Below are 16747 nucleotides of genomic sequence, written 5' to 3' on the forward strand. Positions count from 1 at the left end.
TTAACAAACAAAAGCTTAAAATAATTTTGTGGACTGCCTGCATTGAAATAAACGAGACGCAATGAGGGTGGATATACTGCCTATTAAGCATTAGATTCGATAAAATTTCTGCAATTCCGAATGTCGGCATATTGTCAGATGTGCTCGCTACTCCGTCTGGAAGGAGAAGACATGCTTCTCATTCTAAGCGAGTGCTAATGCTGGTGTAAGCATGGATCAATATAACGAACGTGGGAGTGTATAAGTGTCCATCCCGCAGCAATGGGTGTTTGTGAGGAAGAGTCTGAATGAAATATCATGTTATGGCCAGGTCTAGAAGTACACGCTGAGTCCAAGTCTTATGACATGAGCTGCTCATGAATGTTTAACACTTAACAGAGGGAGGCCATTGTGTTGTCTGAGTGCTTACTGTAAAAGCAGGGAGCTCTCATGTCTGTGCTCTTCACGGCTGTGGCCTCAGTTGTCAACAGTGTTTGGGCTGCACCAGCGTATTATACCTGGCTCTTGTCTTGAGCCGTTATTCAAATGTGCACTACATCAAACCTGCTCACAATAGTAAAAGTCTGGAACACGTTTCATTTATTGACAAGTACGCAGTGTACTCTTCCCATCCACTGTTCAGTTTGAATTGCACTAACCATGCGAAAGTAATCCCTTTATGAGACTTAAACTTTATGAGAGAAAATACATTCAAAGTCAAACGGTCAGTGTATTACTTTATACAAATACATTTGGTTGGGTGATTTCAAATGTATGGATACAAAACTTTCCATAAAACTTAAAGGATTTGGAGGTCTGTGAGACTGATTCAGCCAGAAATGCCCCTTTTAAGTCCATAACTAAATATTTCTAGCCAAACTGTGTTGATAATGTGAAACAAATCCCTGACAAATGGAGATAAGTATTTATATTTATCTGAGGTTCGAGAGCAGGACACACCTCCCGTACGCCTCTTCCAGCCACCGGCCTATTTAAGCCCCGGTCTACCAACCTCATCCTCTCGTTCGAGGTTTCCGGCCCCACCCTCCCTCCTTTTTACTAAATTTCTTCTGCTTTTCCTTCAGGAATGGGGACGCGAGCCCGTGAGCTTCTCTCATCGAAGCCCCAAAACGACATTTATCACGTGTTTATGAATAAACGTTTGTGTACATTGTATCTGAGGTTGTGGTCCTTGTGAGCGAAACAGTAATCAAAGGTAATGCCCCCCTATTTGGCCTAGAGATAGTTATCAATTGTGTTACCGTGCAGACTTTGACAAAGCTGGACCAAAACCTGCTTGAAATCCATAAAACACATCATTTGAATAAAGCAATACTATATTTACAAACCAACCCTAAAACAGGCAATAAGCGGAGCAGAAGCATCGCTGGAATAAACAAGACAAAGACGTCCTCCAGGGAATAGACAACACCCGCTGTATGATTTTGCCTGTCTGTCAGCCCCAGAGACTGTGCACAGCATCTGCACTCCAAACAGGAGAATCTCACACATGCCAGAACCATGCTCAAGGCTTACACAGAGATAACCAAAATGCCCTTGTTCTGCCTTTGTCCTATAATCAATTTAGCCGCTTTGCTCGTTTTTATCTTCCAAACGGCACAGCTTAATTATGAGCATTGTATGTCACTGCATTTCAGTCAGACGCATTTAGGGGTGAATTAAATGAAAGCCATTTATAACCTTAAATAGTGAAGCACAATTTGGCTCATTATCTATCTGGGACTACCGTTAAGTGAATAATTGATGGGTATTTTTTTCTCCATGGTAAAACCTTTAGGCGTGTAGTTTCAGTCTCGACACACTACAAGAGCAGAAAGCGCTGGAGAGAAGCGCTGCTCCGGGCTGGATGTGCTCTGCCGATGCCCTCAAGTCCTCACTCACGGTCGGCTTGCTGCCCACGTCTTTGGGGCTACACTGGGGAGCGCACCAAGACCTCGGCACTTGTAGTTATGGCAACTTGTGATTTCTCAGGAGAACCGACTCTCTGCCTTTTCGTCAGCAGAGGCAGGCACATCGAAGCCAAAAAAGCAAATGAATTCCAGGAGCGCGGTAAATTATTCATTGCCATGTTGGAAATGCCACAGAGTGCAAAGTGATCATACCAGAGGTCTAGTATACTCACAGTGCAGCTGAGCGTTAATTGAGAGAGGCAAGGGCCAGTTCATCAAGGTTCTATGATTCAAGGACAGAAATTTAAGAAAGAACCATATAAATTCATGTATTATCACAACTATGAGGCTATTGTATGTGTGTTTTCTGTTAAAAAGTGAAGCAAAAAAACTGAAACGAAATATGAATTCAGTATGCTTGTTGACCTTTTGGCTTGTAAACTGCAAAGCTTTTTTTCTGAAGTCAATAGAGTTAAAATTCAGCACCTGCATGTCTCTGATTGAGAATAGATCCAGCCGCAGTAAATGCATTTCATCAGCATTTCAACACTGTCTCTCAGCAAAACCGCTTACAAGCCTTTATAGACCAAAGATGTCCCCAAGCCGTCCACAGATAGATCATAGACTGACATATACAATTATGCAACAACCAAACAAAACTCACAAATACCTCACCACATTTGGACTGACGTGGCACAGGACACACACACATGACCTAAGCGCCAAAGCGTGTTGTGACACACAGCTTAAGCATGTTGTTGATTCGACAGAAGACATAGATGCAGAGGAAGTACAGAGTCTTTTTACTGCCTGATGTGTCAGTGATTGGGGCATCCTCTCCTCGTCGTACATCAGTGTGTCTTTGACATTGTTTTGGTCAAAAGACAAAGAGAGTGGCAGTTTGCTCTCAGTTTATCTCGAATAGCAGCAACACACACAATCTGATTGTTCAAAGGAGAAAATATTTGTTTTCAAAGAGTTGCTGCTAAGTTTTAAAATAGGTTTAAAAGCAGCAAGAGTGTTTTATTTTTGGGGTCAAAGGAGAGACATCAAACAAACTGTTGGAGACATAATCAAAATGCTGAAGCGGTCAAAGTGCCCTAAACCCATCTGCGCCTTAGTGCATCACAGCCAGGCAATTTTGTTCAATTACAGAGACATTATGGAAGCTTGAAATGGAATGGAAGCTTATTTGTATAGCGCTTTTCACATTACACAAGTCTACGCATATACAGTAGCTACAGTTTCCCCCTGACAGAAGCGCGGCTGCACCACCAGACCCCTGACCACCGGCATTCATTCACTCATGCACACAGACATTATTCATCCTGGCCTATACTAATGTTTTTAGTGGTAGGGGAAATCAGGTGCTCCACACATTTATGGAGTTTACATGTTCTCTTTATTACAAAGAACATAAATAACAATTTGACTATGTCACCTTTTTCATCATTAGTTGATCAGAAACTTTTTTTTCCCTCAGTAGTGTTAGTCAAAAAGCACAGCCATATATTGAATAGCATCCATTTATAATGACTTTCACTGAAATGGCCCCTCTCTGCGATCATTGTGACCCGTAAAGTCCACTTGAATTATCAATGTATCTGTAAATAAAGCACATGCACTCGTGGATCAACCTATCCATCAGTCTCCATCCACAGTTGGAACACTAAGTAGATAAATACATCCTATAAATAGCCTTGTCATTTTCTAAGCCTGATAAGGCAGAGAGGCATCGGACACCACTTCACAAAGCCTGATAGATTGCAATTACTATGTGGTAATTGTGTAGGGAACCATGCGCTGCATGTTCTCCTTGTTTGGCTGTGTGCCATTACGTGAAAAGTCTTTGTGTATGATTGGACGTGAGCTGACAACGAGGGCTCCTTGTACTATGCACAGCAGAGACAGAACAGAGGACACGAGGTTAGTTTAGAGAGCATTGAGGAGGTTACAATGATCCGTCTTTTGTACTTTCTTCAAAGAGCTATAATTACCCAGATGAAAGAAAATGGAAGCTTCTAGTCAGGCTGCATTATATTTTAATATTCAAGATAATGCTGATGACAATGAGGATAATTTTTTCCCAAATGTGCTTTTAATGCCCTGACCATTTTATCCTTTTCTCCACATCTGTGTTATTTCTTTTTGTCCAAATACATTGCATAGCTGATTAACAACATTATTAAATCCAATAAAACACATAATATAATCACTTGCCAAAGCTTGATTGACAAATTAGAAGACAATGAATCCGTCAATTATATCCACTGTGAGCAGTGTTTTAGGCGTTTTAAATGTTTGACTTACGCAGGCGAGCGCATTAACACTTCAGATAGACAGAACCTGCACCTGGTTTGAAAACCTAACAAACTCAGGATGCAAACAGCATTCATTGTGAGTTTGAAACACAGCTCTTTCTCCCCATTCCCTTTTTCAATTGATGAATGCAGCCACATAAATATAAAATAATAAAAATCACATGCTCTCACACAATGTTCCCTTGGTATCTGGATTATAGTAATTATTCAAACAGTACAACATTGCAAACCATCATAAAACTATTCCAAAAGGCAATCTGGTAAAGGTTATGACTCAATCACCAACAAAACATTTTGGAGGTGACCAGGATCCAACCAGTGGTATTTTGAGAGCCAGTCTCGACTCTTGAGACCCGAGTAGCTGCACACAAATGAAAAACAAAGCAAGCTGGCTGTATCCCTGTTGATGGGCCAAGTGATGATCAAACCAACTCTTTCGCTTTGACTGCCTAATTCACTCCATCTCCACATTGGCCCAATCAGGCTAATGAGGCTCGCACTTCCTCCATCCCTTCCTGCTTGCTAAAGTGCCGATTGATTGGAGGGGTGGGAAAGCTTTTAACATGGGAGGGGTGGTAGAAAAATAATTAGCACGAATGAGTTTTTCCTGCACACTCCTTCAATTTCGCCTTTTTTTTACTTGTTTATTTACAAGCGCAGACAACATTAGGAATTAACTTCCAGGGAATATGTTAACTTCTCAGTGTCAGACTGTAAATCACTGTGAGGCTTTAAAGTCAGGTGCTTAGTCTTCTGGTCGGAGGTCACAGCCCCGCCATGATTTCTAAAGGAGGAGGGGACGACATCAAGTTAATGAGTATAAAGAAAATGCAGACTAAACTTTACTCAACAGCAAATTCATTAAAAAGGGTTGCTAATTCTGAAAATGTGTGTTTTTGTTGCTGATCTGTGGTCCGGAGGTCACAAGATGATTTTGCATTTCTGACATTGAATATGATGTATTTTTGGATTGAAAACAGCATATTTTCAATCAATAAATCAATTTTTATTTATAGAGCGCTTTTCATACGCAGATGCATCGCAAAGTGCTTTGACATTTAAAAAAGACATTAAAAACATTAGCGCCCGTCAAACCCTCCCAATATACACAGTTTTTGTTTGTTTGTTTGTTTACTTTATTGTCCCCATAGGGAAATTTGTCCTCTGCATTTAACCCATCCTCCGATGCCACTGGGGCAACCCGCAAGGAGCAGTGGTCGACGGCAGTGCCGCGCCCGGGGACCCACCCCTACCCCTTACACTACATTCACACACTCATACAGATGACCAAGGTGAGGAAACACCATCAGAGGAGCCGTCCTCCCCGGCAGCAGCAGACAAGCTGCGGCCGCCCAGGCGCCAACACAAGGGTCCCTATAGGAGGCGCGGCAGAGACACCAACACCTCCACCTGGGCACCCACAGGACAGCACCCACACAGCCACAGCCAGTCACCGCTCCCGAGGAAGAGGGCTCCTTCAGAGGAAACACTGGAGATTCTAAAAATATAAGAAGCAGTATAAAAACATTGATAAAAAGTTTAAAAACAAAGTGAAAATCAGTAAGAAACTAAAAATAAATATCAAAATATCAATAAATATCAGTAAATATCAAGTTATCAAAATTAATAAATAGATAAATAAATACATGGGACTAAAATAAATAAATAAATAAACATCTCAGCTGAAAGCTAAGCTAAAAAGGTGGGTCTTGAGCCCGCTCTTAAAAACATGAATATTCTCCGCAGCAATTAAGACAGATATCCAAATACAGTAGCCAATATAACATTATTAAAACACAAATCATCAAGGTGTGTGTGTGGATCGGGAAGTCTGGGCATCTCTGCTGAGACTGCTGCCCCCACAACCCAGCCCCGGATAAAGCGGAAGAAAATGGATGGATGGATGCGCCATGAATTGTGCCCACCCCTTTTCTCCTATCTGCTAACATGGGACTGGAGAAGTCCAGATTAAATCAGTTACTCCATGAAAACAAAGTTGTTTTCAGGCCGTGCAGAGAAACGGCGCCGTGTTGACTTGTTGGTGCAAATGAACATTGGACATTTTACACAAATCAATCTACTAAACATCGGATTTGAGCGGCGAACTTTTCCCTCGTTCTCCGTTTAAATGAACGGGCTTCACGCTCGACCGGAAGTGTCAGGACAACGGAAGTGCCGAGACAAAGCAAAAAGAGGCAAAAGTGGGAGGGGCGGAATAAGGTGAATAGAGTTAGGGAATGTGACGTCATATCGCTAGGCATTATGGGATTAGCAGCAATTGTAAAGTAGTGGAGATTTTAAAAGTTAAAATACTAGAGCTATTGTACATATTAAAACACTCGGACACCACAGTGAGCTAGATGTATTTACCAGCAGTAACTCAGCAGCTAACGGAGTTGTTCCATGACTTTTTTGTCCACTTTTTATACTGTTTTTAGCTAATGTTAGTCAATGGAAATGTGTGATAACAGCTGCAAATATCCACGGTAACTGCGGAAATTTCCCAAACGCTATACCCAAGGATAATTAGTGTAGAAAAGTTTATTAATAGATATAATTGATAATTGATCTGTAGCATCATGACAATAAAATATGACTTTATTCATCTTGAAATGGAGAAAACAGTCAATAACATTTTTTCGCCACTTTTAAGAAAATCTCTTGGTATCGGATATCGGCAGATACTCAAACCTCAGTATCGGTATCAAAAAAGCTGGATCATGCGTCTTTACCTGCAACTTTTGAAATATACCGAAAATGCGCTTGAAAGTTCCTTAAAACCAGCAACAAGATAAATCTACTTTATAAGACGTTGTCAGGAAATAATGAACGGGACAGACTGGTGTGTGTCTGCACCCTCACTCCGCCCCGCTCTCTCCTTCAGGAAAGCGGATATACGGCAGAGCAAGGGCTATATTGAGCTCCATAAAAGCGTTGTCTGGATCATAAGCTGCAAAACGCTGCTTGTTTTATGAAAATCCACCACATACTTATCTCAGAAACCTGTTGTTGAAACCAATATGTTGCAATTAGATGTGGCTTAATACAATGATACACGCTCCATACTTTTGGTGACATTTTGTTTGTTGGGGGTGCCTTGTGATTTTGCTATGGTATTGCTTGGTTCAAAAAGACTGGAAAACACTAACTTAAAGGAAAGGAAGAAAATCTTATTTGGATAGAGCTTTTCAAAGAACAGAAGTCACCCAACAGGACAATTTTATTCATTCACTCCATACTCTGTGCCTCAGGTATACTGCGTGGCTGCACATACTGTATCTCCGACCACCAACCACTCACTCACACAGACACTTATCCCCTCACGGCCTCCCATTCTGGTACAAAGGCAAGATTATTGGATTATTGTTATCAAGACAGCATAATCAATAATCAGTTTTGTCTGCATCACCCACCCCTCCGTCTTACTTTTGTTACTTAGTGATTCAAATTCTGGTCATATTTGCTCTGTCCAAACTCTGATAATCTTTTATTGGCTTTTGAAAATCCTCTTTCCGTTAAATAAACAGGCTTAGGTCTCCAGTTAATGCACTGATGCTGCTTCATCCTGGTCCATTGGTATGTAGAAACTGAGCCAGTGACTCAAGTGTGTGATAGTTTTTAACAAGTGTTACCTTTTGTCAATAGAAAGACTGCACAAACAGTGAGCGACCACAACAGCAACAGGTCTATTAGTGAAAAAGACAGTTCTGTAGCAGTGGGGATAGAGCCATGGAAACTAAGGCTATAAGAAAGTACAGTTACTATGGTGGGGAGAATCGGCGCAGCTCACCAGGGATCAACAGCTTTTAGTCTGAGAGTAAACAACACAAGGATATCTAAATAGATCCGGCCTCAAAGCAAGTTGAGATTTTTGTTTGATCTCCATGTGTCCCTTGCTTTAAAAGGAAACAAATGCATACACAATATCGGGCGTTTATTTTATAAAGCATTTTCTCTATCACACAATTGGAATTGCAAACATGGGGTGACATTTGGCATCTTGGATGAGCTTGTCATAAGAGGAGTTGACAGGAGCTCTAGGGGACACATATGGCATAACAGCAGTAAAGGCTGCACACAGTGTGAGGCCTTTGGGACCTGGGCGTCCTGAGCAGTCCCTGTTGTGGACTTTTCATCACCTCCTCAGACCCTTGTTACTACAGGTATAGGGCACAACAACCTGCCTGCACTGATTAAAACCCAAGATAGATCACCTAATGACAGAGCCACAGCCAAAACGCAGCCTTGAAAACATTGATTTCACCAGGCCAGGAATAAACTGTTGCAACCAGTTGATTATCCCCTGATAACTGCAAGTACGACGAAACAAACAGACTATCAACAGCTTAGGCCTGGCAGCCTGTAGCTTTCAGAGTAGATCTGAGGAAAAATCACTTAATCCTTGGCCTGATGCTGGTAAATCCCCTTTAAAGTGGTTAAGCATGCAAAGATTTATGACGTATGTTTATGAGCTCAGTCAAATGAAATAATGCAGTTCAGGTTAAATAATTGTAAGCATTTTGGAACACAGTACATGCTGACCAAGGTGTGCTGAAGGAGAGGGATATGTGCCAGGCTGTTTTTGGCATAAATCGACACCAACACACACACAGGAATAATTATTGCACTGTGAAGCAGTGCCTTATGAGGAAAGAAGTTGTACAAGAGGCTCCACCTTCCATCCCATTGAAATAATCCAACAATTCAACAACTGTGTCTCTTTACGGTTTCTTCCAGCTGTTCAGAACATGGCTCCTCCTAACACCTCCTCTTTCACCCTCAGCAGCACCACATCAACCTATTCTGCCATCCTTATTTCTCACAATGCAATAAAAGGAGGTGAATCCAAGCTGAGTTCATATTGGGCCAGGTAAAAGCTTAGTTCTCTGTATATTCTAATACAGCGCATTTCCCCTCAACCATTTCCAGCATTTTAGGTCGACCGTATCAGCACAGACCATTTAAATCGGTTTATCTGAACTGACACGTGGATTGTGCAAATCATTACACTGAAGAGGGCAAGCTTATCAATCAAAACAATCAAGATGACACAAACTCATCATCATATCTGATGAAGGACTTCGAAAAGTAACTGTGGTGTACATAATAAGAATATTATAAGTCCGAAATGAGCATGAGTAGAATACTAAGTTATATTTTAGCAGAGAACCAAGACTGAAAAAAAACAGTGGTTTCCAAACTATTGTGTACCCCTTGAGTACTCGCAAACTGAATACCCTGCCGACTGCGCAAAAAATGATCAACTAAACACAAATTCATGGGTATTTTTTTAGTGTTTTAGTGCTCAAATTCAAACATTTTACTGCAAAATAGCACTGGTTGGGAAACACTGACTTGACTTAGCATTTCCATGCCTTGTAGGAGCCATGTGTGTCACTTGTTTGTCTTTCAAACTGTTGGCCGTGCCTTGAAAAAAAAAAACTTTAGAATTAATAGGAAGTAGTAAGCCAGCTTATATCTCGGTTATCACCCTGAAGTCAGTGACAGATGATTTTGAAAGTTTAAAGCAAGGCTGCCCTTTAGGAGCCTCCTGAACAAGCTCCCATCTTCGGTCAGATTATTTGGCCTTCTATCATCCTTCATCTGTGCACCTAATTTCTTATCTCTGGGGGAAGTTACACTATGGTCAACCGAACTGTTCCCCTCTATCTCGTGCCTGTCACCTGCAGGCCACAAAACTATGAGCTCTAATCTTGTATCTCTCAGCTGTTGCCACGGTGAGTTGGTCGCCAACGCCAACGGCAGCTTTATCTGTGACCTGCAGAGGCAAACCTGCTACTGTATCTCACACACCTGCACACAAATACACACAAATACACGCTGTCGCCATGACCCCCCGCAGAGCTCACATGTGCTTTCAGAGACACTCCATGTGTGATGTCAGGAATAAGCAGGTACAGCTTTTTCACACAAACATACTGTATGAAGTCATGTGCACAAGTGTGACAAGAGGGAAAATTATAATAAAAATGTGCAGTACAACATACGGCTATATCATCGACTAAAACGCGCACAGCCAAATATTTATACCTACTTTAATGGTGCCTGAACAATTCATCAGTAGCTTTTGCCGATGTTTTCAAACGCGCTAACATCGTAAAAAGGTCATTATTCAAAAACAGTGGAAGTTGTGATTTTTATTGTTTTCATATATTGTAGGTCTCCTTGAAGAAAAGGTATGGTCAACTGTGATAAGCACGATAAGAAACAAAACTTAGAACTTGAAAATTTAGCTCAGTGGAGCTGAGCAAATTCACATTTAATCAATTTGAAAAAGGTTCTAATGCAAAGCTGGATGCTAAGATGTTATTTGCACACACATACACACACAGCCCAGAAACTCATCATTCCAACGACATTTCATTGTGCAATCCATCTTAATCAGCAAGCCCATCAGAGACAATCTCTCCTCCCCTCCATCTCGCTCCTCGCTCCGGACGGAGTGATTGAGGGGTGTAAAGAGGAGGATGTTCAGCCCTCCGCCTCCATACCCCCCCCCCTCACACCGGGACAGCTCTTAAGTGCTTGTGGGTTTTTATGTTTGTAATGTTTTATAGGAGTGGGCAGGAGCCAGAGGCAGTAAAAGTGTGGAAGGCAGGCGAAGGGGACGGAAAAGGAGGAGAAGAGGATAGAAGTTACTGTAAATCCAATCTTTATTGAGAGACACAACAAACAGAGCTCAGCCAGCCTCTTTGCAATGCAATATTGCCTATGCAAAGAAGCAACTGTGGGGTATAATAGATTGTGGAGTTGCACATATAATTCTGTGGATTAGCAGTAATGTATCTAAAGGTATTTTCATGTGTATGTGTGTGTGTGCAGGTCAACAGTTGATACACTAAGAAGCTCCCACATGCTTAGTCTGCCACATATGGAACATAATTGGCCACTGTTGGTATGGACTGTTTGCTGCCTTAAGGCTAAAGGATGCACCAAGGCCTTTTAGAGAAGCGCGTGCCTCACAGCTATCCCCATATCTGCGTAGGTTTCCTCCAGGTACTCTACCACTAAAAACATGTACTACTGTACTGTAATAGGCCAGGATGAATGAGAGTGTGAATGAGAGACAACGGATGCAGGAGACCATGCACTGTCCCGACCAAATAAATAAACAAAAAAGATGCAGTGCAATGCTATGTTGCTACTCTCTCTCTGGTCTTAACGTTGCTCTTTTTAAATCACTGATAATTGTAAAGATCATTCAGTGCACACTTTCTTTTACTTCTATAGTTCTTCAAATTCGATCACCGAGTCAGTGAGTGAAAAGGTCAGCCTCTTAGTCATGACCATGGAGACAGACAGATGGGCAGCCAATCAGTCACAGAGCAGCGGATCGGACTCAACTGACCAAAACCCTTTCGTGGTACTATACCCTTTACCTGCCTGTTGCTATGGCAATGCAGTTGAAGATTTAAATACTGCCCAGTACGCACTACACTATGTTTCATCTTGTCTCCTCTAGACTGCGTGTCTGTGTTTTGTCAGGTCTGAATCCCAATCATGTCTCGCCTCCCTCACCTTTCCTTGTCCTCGCCGCTAAATGACACTTTACTAGCTGCGTGCTCTTGTTAATATCATGCCACTCTCTAAAAAACCCTTGTAAAACACACACAAAGTGCCACAAGTGCCAGTCCACACAGAGATATAAATTACAATTATTTACTTGCATATACATAATTACTTGTGCATATTTACATACACGGGTGATTGCATGCATGCCACAAGGAGCAAAGCCATAAATCCAGCCAAAGATTTACATATTCAGTCTGGCAGAGGTACAGTACAGACAGTCAGCTGCCAGTGAATATCTATCATTTTGTGCTAAAGCCTCATCATCAGGCATCATTTAAGCATGCTGGCCTGCTTTACACTCCCCTGATGTATCATCTTGGCCAAGACAAACACCCCCCCCCCCCCCCACAATAGCCCAATAATCTTGTGGTGAAGTTCAACAATAAAACAAATGGGTATCTGGCGCCATCTAAAGGTGACAGTGTTATTTAATATGATCATGTTATTAACAGTCAAGGGAAACTAACAACATGCACTCATTCTGCAACTATGAGACAAAATTGCAGCTTAAGTAATACACAGAGAAGGCCATTTATCTATCTATCCATAGACCATAACACTAGATGCCGCCCGTAGGCTATTAGTTTTAGGGCCCCAAATCTGATATGAAAAAGACAGAAAATTGCGTGGCTTAGAAATTAGTAAATCACTCTGCTGCTGATCCACATTGGCCCGTACCACTCGTTTTGCACAAAAACTTAGGGAAGTTTGAAGTTTTAATAAGTCGAAAGTACTGTTTTCCACATGTCGTCACAACTCATAGTAATGTTGATTGAAATCGGATTGATTTCAAAATTTTAATGTTTGTTTTTAAAGCCCTTCATGATCTCGCTCCGTTATTTCTGACTGAGTTGGTGACCGTACATCGCCCCAGCAGAGCTCTCCGGTCTGCCAATCAAATGGTTCTGGACGTGCCCAGGTCCCAGTACAAACAGTGGGGTGATCGTTCTTTCAGGGTTGTAGCGCCAAGACTGTGGAACAGCCTGCCCCTCAGTCTGCGTGTTCTCACAGAGCTGTCCCTCTTTAAGTCTAGATTGAAGACACATCTTTTCAAACTAGCTTTTAAGACTTAGATCGCACTTATTTGATTGATTGATTTTATAACATTGTTTTACCTTTCTGTGAAGCACTTTGGTCTTCCTTGTGTTGTTGTATGGTGCTATATAAATAAACTTTGATTGATTGATTGATAATGTTGCATATTCACTTCAAGATTCTAAAGTAAAGATTTATACTTACTATGAGCTTCAACTTCACAACCTTTATTGGCATCTTATTGTGAATTCATAATCTTCTAAGTAGAATACACTTTCATAGGGTTTTTTTTACAATTGTGCAGCATAGTGCAAACAAAGAAAACAATGTAACTTTTTGAAGGAGACTTGAGTAATACAGAAGCATAACGGGAAATATATATACTGAATCTTATTATTTCCTTTGTTAATTTTGTAAGTCTTTGTCAAGTTGATGGTTTACAGCGTTAACTGCAAATGTGTGATACTTCTAAAGTCACATTTCTCGGACTATAAAACCACAGATTAAAGTTGAGCAAAAGTATTCTGTACGAGTACCTGCATTGACAATGGCATCGATCTCCAGGGTAGTGATATCTCCGCTGAAAAGTGAGATTTTCTGATCCAGCTTTGGGTTTCGTGGGTATTTACTCAGTTCTGCACCTGTCGAGACAATATAAAAATGGATTCAGGTGAATTATATGTGACTTTTTAAATACAGCAAACTTAACACTGCTCCGTCACTGTTACAGACATAAACGTTGACCTGCATTAGAGGTCCACACAGGGATGTCCTCCAACTGCACATGCTTTGAAGTCCGATAATAGGGACGCTTATCCTCCAGGGACAGCAGGAAAGCTGGAACAATAAAAGAAGCAATCATAGTGAAGCCTGATTTGGTGTAACGTGGAAATGGCAAGTGCATTTGCAACAGTGGCCAAATGCTATCCATTCTGAACACACTGCAAAAAGTAAATATCAAGCATTGGCTTAAATGACTTGAATTGAGGAAATGTATCTTGTTTTGAGCGTTTTTCGCTAGCGTAGACATTTTTCCTGATCGGACCAAGTTTACTTTGCTTGTTCGTGGACATTTCAGACCAGTTCTAATGTAAATCTCGCTTGAAATAAGAAAGTAATATTGCCCATGAGATAAGAACAATTTTCTTACCCCATTGACAAAGAAAATTACCTGAAATAAGGACGAAATGTATTGAAATGAATCAGAAACATCTCAGAACAAGTGAAATAATCTAGGACAAATGCCCAACAACATCTTAACCAGTCAAAACAACAACAAAAATGAATTATTATGCTCAAATTGAGATGTTTATACTAGTCTAGTTAATTACTTTTTGCAGTGCACACTAAACTACTAGGCAACTCTCTTGGTGAAGAAGTAGCATAGTCAGACAGGCCTGCTTGTGAATATATTTTCTTTTATTCTAGATCTCACTCTCTTACTCTCTCACCCTTGATCTTTTTCCAGTCTCCCTCAGCGGAGTTCAAGTTAACTTTTAGGGCCATGGCGGCCAATGTCCCTGTAAAGAGGGACTGTAGTATCAGGGCTGCAGAGCTGACTCCTAGAGCTGCGCCAAAGGCAACTGTGCCGAGCCAGTGCCTCCCCCCGCGGGGCGAAGACAGTCCTCTCTGGCCGGACCTCCAAAGTGCAGCTGATGCAGTGGAGAACTTCTGCGCTAGGCCAGGTTTAAAATGGCAGCAGATAAAACCCGTCGCCGACTTTCTTCCCAGTTGACAGGGGGCTCCAGAAGTTGACATGTGCATGAACTTGACACCTGTTCTCAGAGCAGTCCAGACATAGAGAGGAGGACCCGCAATGCTCCGGAGAACACAGCATTTTGACACAACAGATGTCATTTTCAGAGCCATGCCTGAACAGCACCAAGAGAGAGCAAAGTTCTCGAAAGTAACAGGCACTGAGCGCGAGGCGACGGGAACTGTTTCGCTTTCTTTTTAGATCTGACTGTATTGCTGTTTGTGTGCCATATTTGTTTTGGCCGTCATGCGGTGGACCGTACCATTTCGTAGGATGGGGGTTCTTTAAGGTTGTACACGTCGACAGATCATGCAGAGAGAAGTGAATTGTATTTATCAATGGTTGGAGTTTTAGGATATCTTATAAGAAAAAACACATAGTATTAAAATCCGTCTGCTAGATTAGTTCGAAGATCACCTCGAATGGATCAGACCCTGTTTAGTTCAGTGGACGCGGGAAATCCTAACATGACATCCATTTTTCTCAGGGTTAGTGCTAGATCGTCTGCTCCGGAGGGACAGTCTGCTGTGAAAACGTGAGATATCATGACACAAATTAAGGTTAGGGCCAGGGAAATGGTTAACCTCTTGCTTAACTCCCGCCTGAACCGAGAGGATTTTTTTCCTCACGTCAGCAGATTTTTTTCCCAACATTTTTTTGTTGGGTATTCAACTAATTTTTGTAACTTTTTTAGTATTTTTTTTATCACATTTTTGTCATTTTTTCGTCAATTTTTTCGTCAATTTTTTCGTCAATTTTTAATAAATTTTTTGTCACTTTTTTGTCACATTTTTTGTCAATTTTTCGTCATTTTTTTGTCAATTTTTTGTCAATTTCTTGTGACATTTTTGCCACTTTTTCATAAATTTTTCGTCACTTTTTTGTCAATGTTTTCCCATTTTTTTGTCACATTTCCATCATTGTTTTTTCTCCATCACTTTTTTCCAGAAGCTTTTGGATTGGGGTAAAGCCAAACTGGAGAAAATGTGCTCGGTTCAGGTGGAAGTTAAGGGGTTAACCTTAAGGATTAGGGTTAGGATTAGGATTATTTGTATTTTTAGACAAACCAACTCATAGATCTATACAAACTCACAGCAGACCGTCCCTCCGGAGCATACGATCTAGCACTAACCTTTTCTCAGGATCAGGTCAGGTTTTTGTGCTAAGGGGATTTATTTTGTTTATTTTATTTATTTATGCATTACTGTTCAAACCATTAGGCTACAACAAAGGGGGCCGGTTTCAACAGAAAGGATGTAATATTTTTGACATTTCTACGTGAACTTGCGTATCAAATAATTAAAGTGCCTGTTGGCCAGGGGTTGGCAACGTCAGGCCCGCGGGCCAAACCCGGCCCTCCAGCATAGAACTTCTGGCCCTCAAGATGAATTTGACAAATATTACTAAGCAGTCGGGGGGAGTGGGGGAGGATGAGCCCCTTTTTGCTTTGGTGGCTAGTGTCTAAAACAGTATAATATAAATACAAAATGTATTCACATACATTTTGGATTCAAAAATCGCCTGGAGTATGTTTTTACCATCTTAACCCGCGCTTCAACTGAGCACATTTTCTCACAGATATATATTATATGATGTAATGGGATGTTCTTCCAGAATTTCTTTTTGAAAACCTCTTACCCCCGAATGCATTTTCCAGTTTGGCTTTACCCAAATCTAAAAGCTTCTTGAAAAAAAGCATCAAAATGGCATTGAAAATGTGGATGAAAACACAGAAACACTGTGACGAAAATGCAACAAAAGAGCGACAAATACAAGGTAACAATAATACAACAAAAAGTTGACTAAAGAGCAAGAATTAAGTGATGAGAAAACAGGACAAAAAATGACAACAAACTACAAAAATGTGACAAGACAGTTTTGTAGGCCTTAGCTTTCAAATGAGGCATTACACTGTTGCTCTGCAGTCGAAAAGTTTTTTAGATTTGGGTAAAGCCAAACTGGAAAATGCATTCAGGGGGTAAGAGGTTTTCAAAAAGAAATCCTGGAAGAACATCCCATTACATCATATAATATATGTATTGATGTATATATTTATACATAATATATACATCAATATAGTGTAAAACATTATATTATAATATAATGTTTTACATAATATTATATTGTAAAACATTGGCATTTGCAGAAAATGT

At 40.9% G+C, this 16747-nt stretch overlaps 1 protein-coding gene across 1 annotated transcript in view; it reads right to left on the minus strand.

Moving 5' to 3' along the window:
• Window positions 1–14845, minus strand: part of macrod1 (mono-ADP ribosylhydrolase 1) — a 93725-nt gene extending 78880 nt beyond the window's left edge. Inside the window, exons 1-3 of the mRNA XM_079556949.1 lie at window positions 14290–14845; window positions 13583–13675; window positions 13375–13479 (exon numbers count right to left, since the gene is read on the minus strand). Of these exons, the coding sequence (XP_079413075.1) occupies window positions 13375–13479; window positions 13583–13675; window positions 14290–14707 (616 nt within the window). The 5' untranslated portion in view covers window positions 14708–14845. The remainder of the gene's footprint in view (window positions 1–13374; window positions 13480–13582; window positions 13676–14289) is intronic.
• Window positions 14846–16747: the final 1902 nt, after the last annotated feature.

The sequence above is a fragment of the Gobius niger genome, assembly GCF_951799975.1.
Source record: "Gobius niger genome assembly, chromosome: 5".
In the NCBI taxonomy this organism is placed as follows: Eukaryota; Metazoa; Chordata; class Actinopteri; order Gobiiformes; family Gobiidae; genus Gobius; species Gobius niger.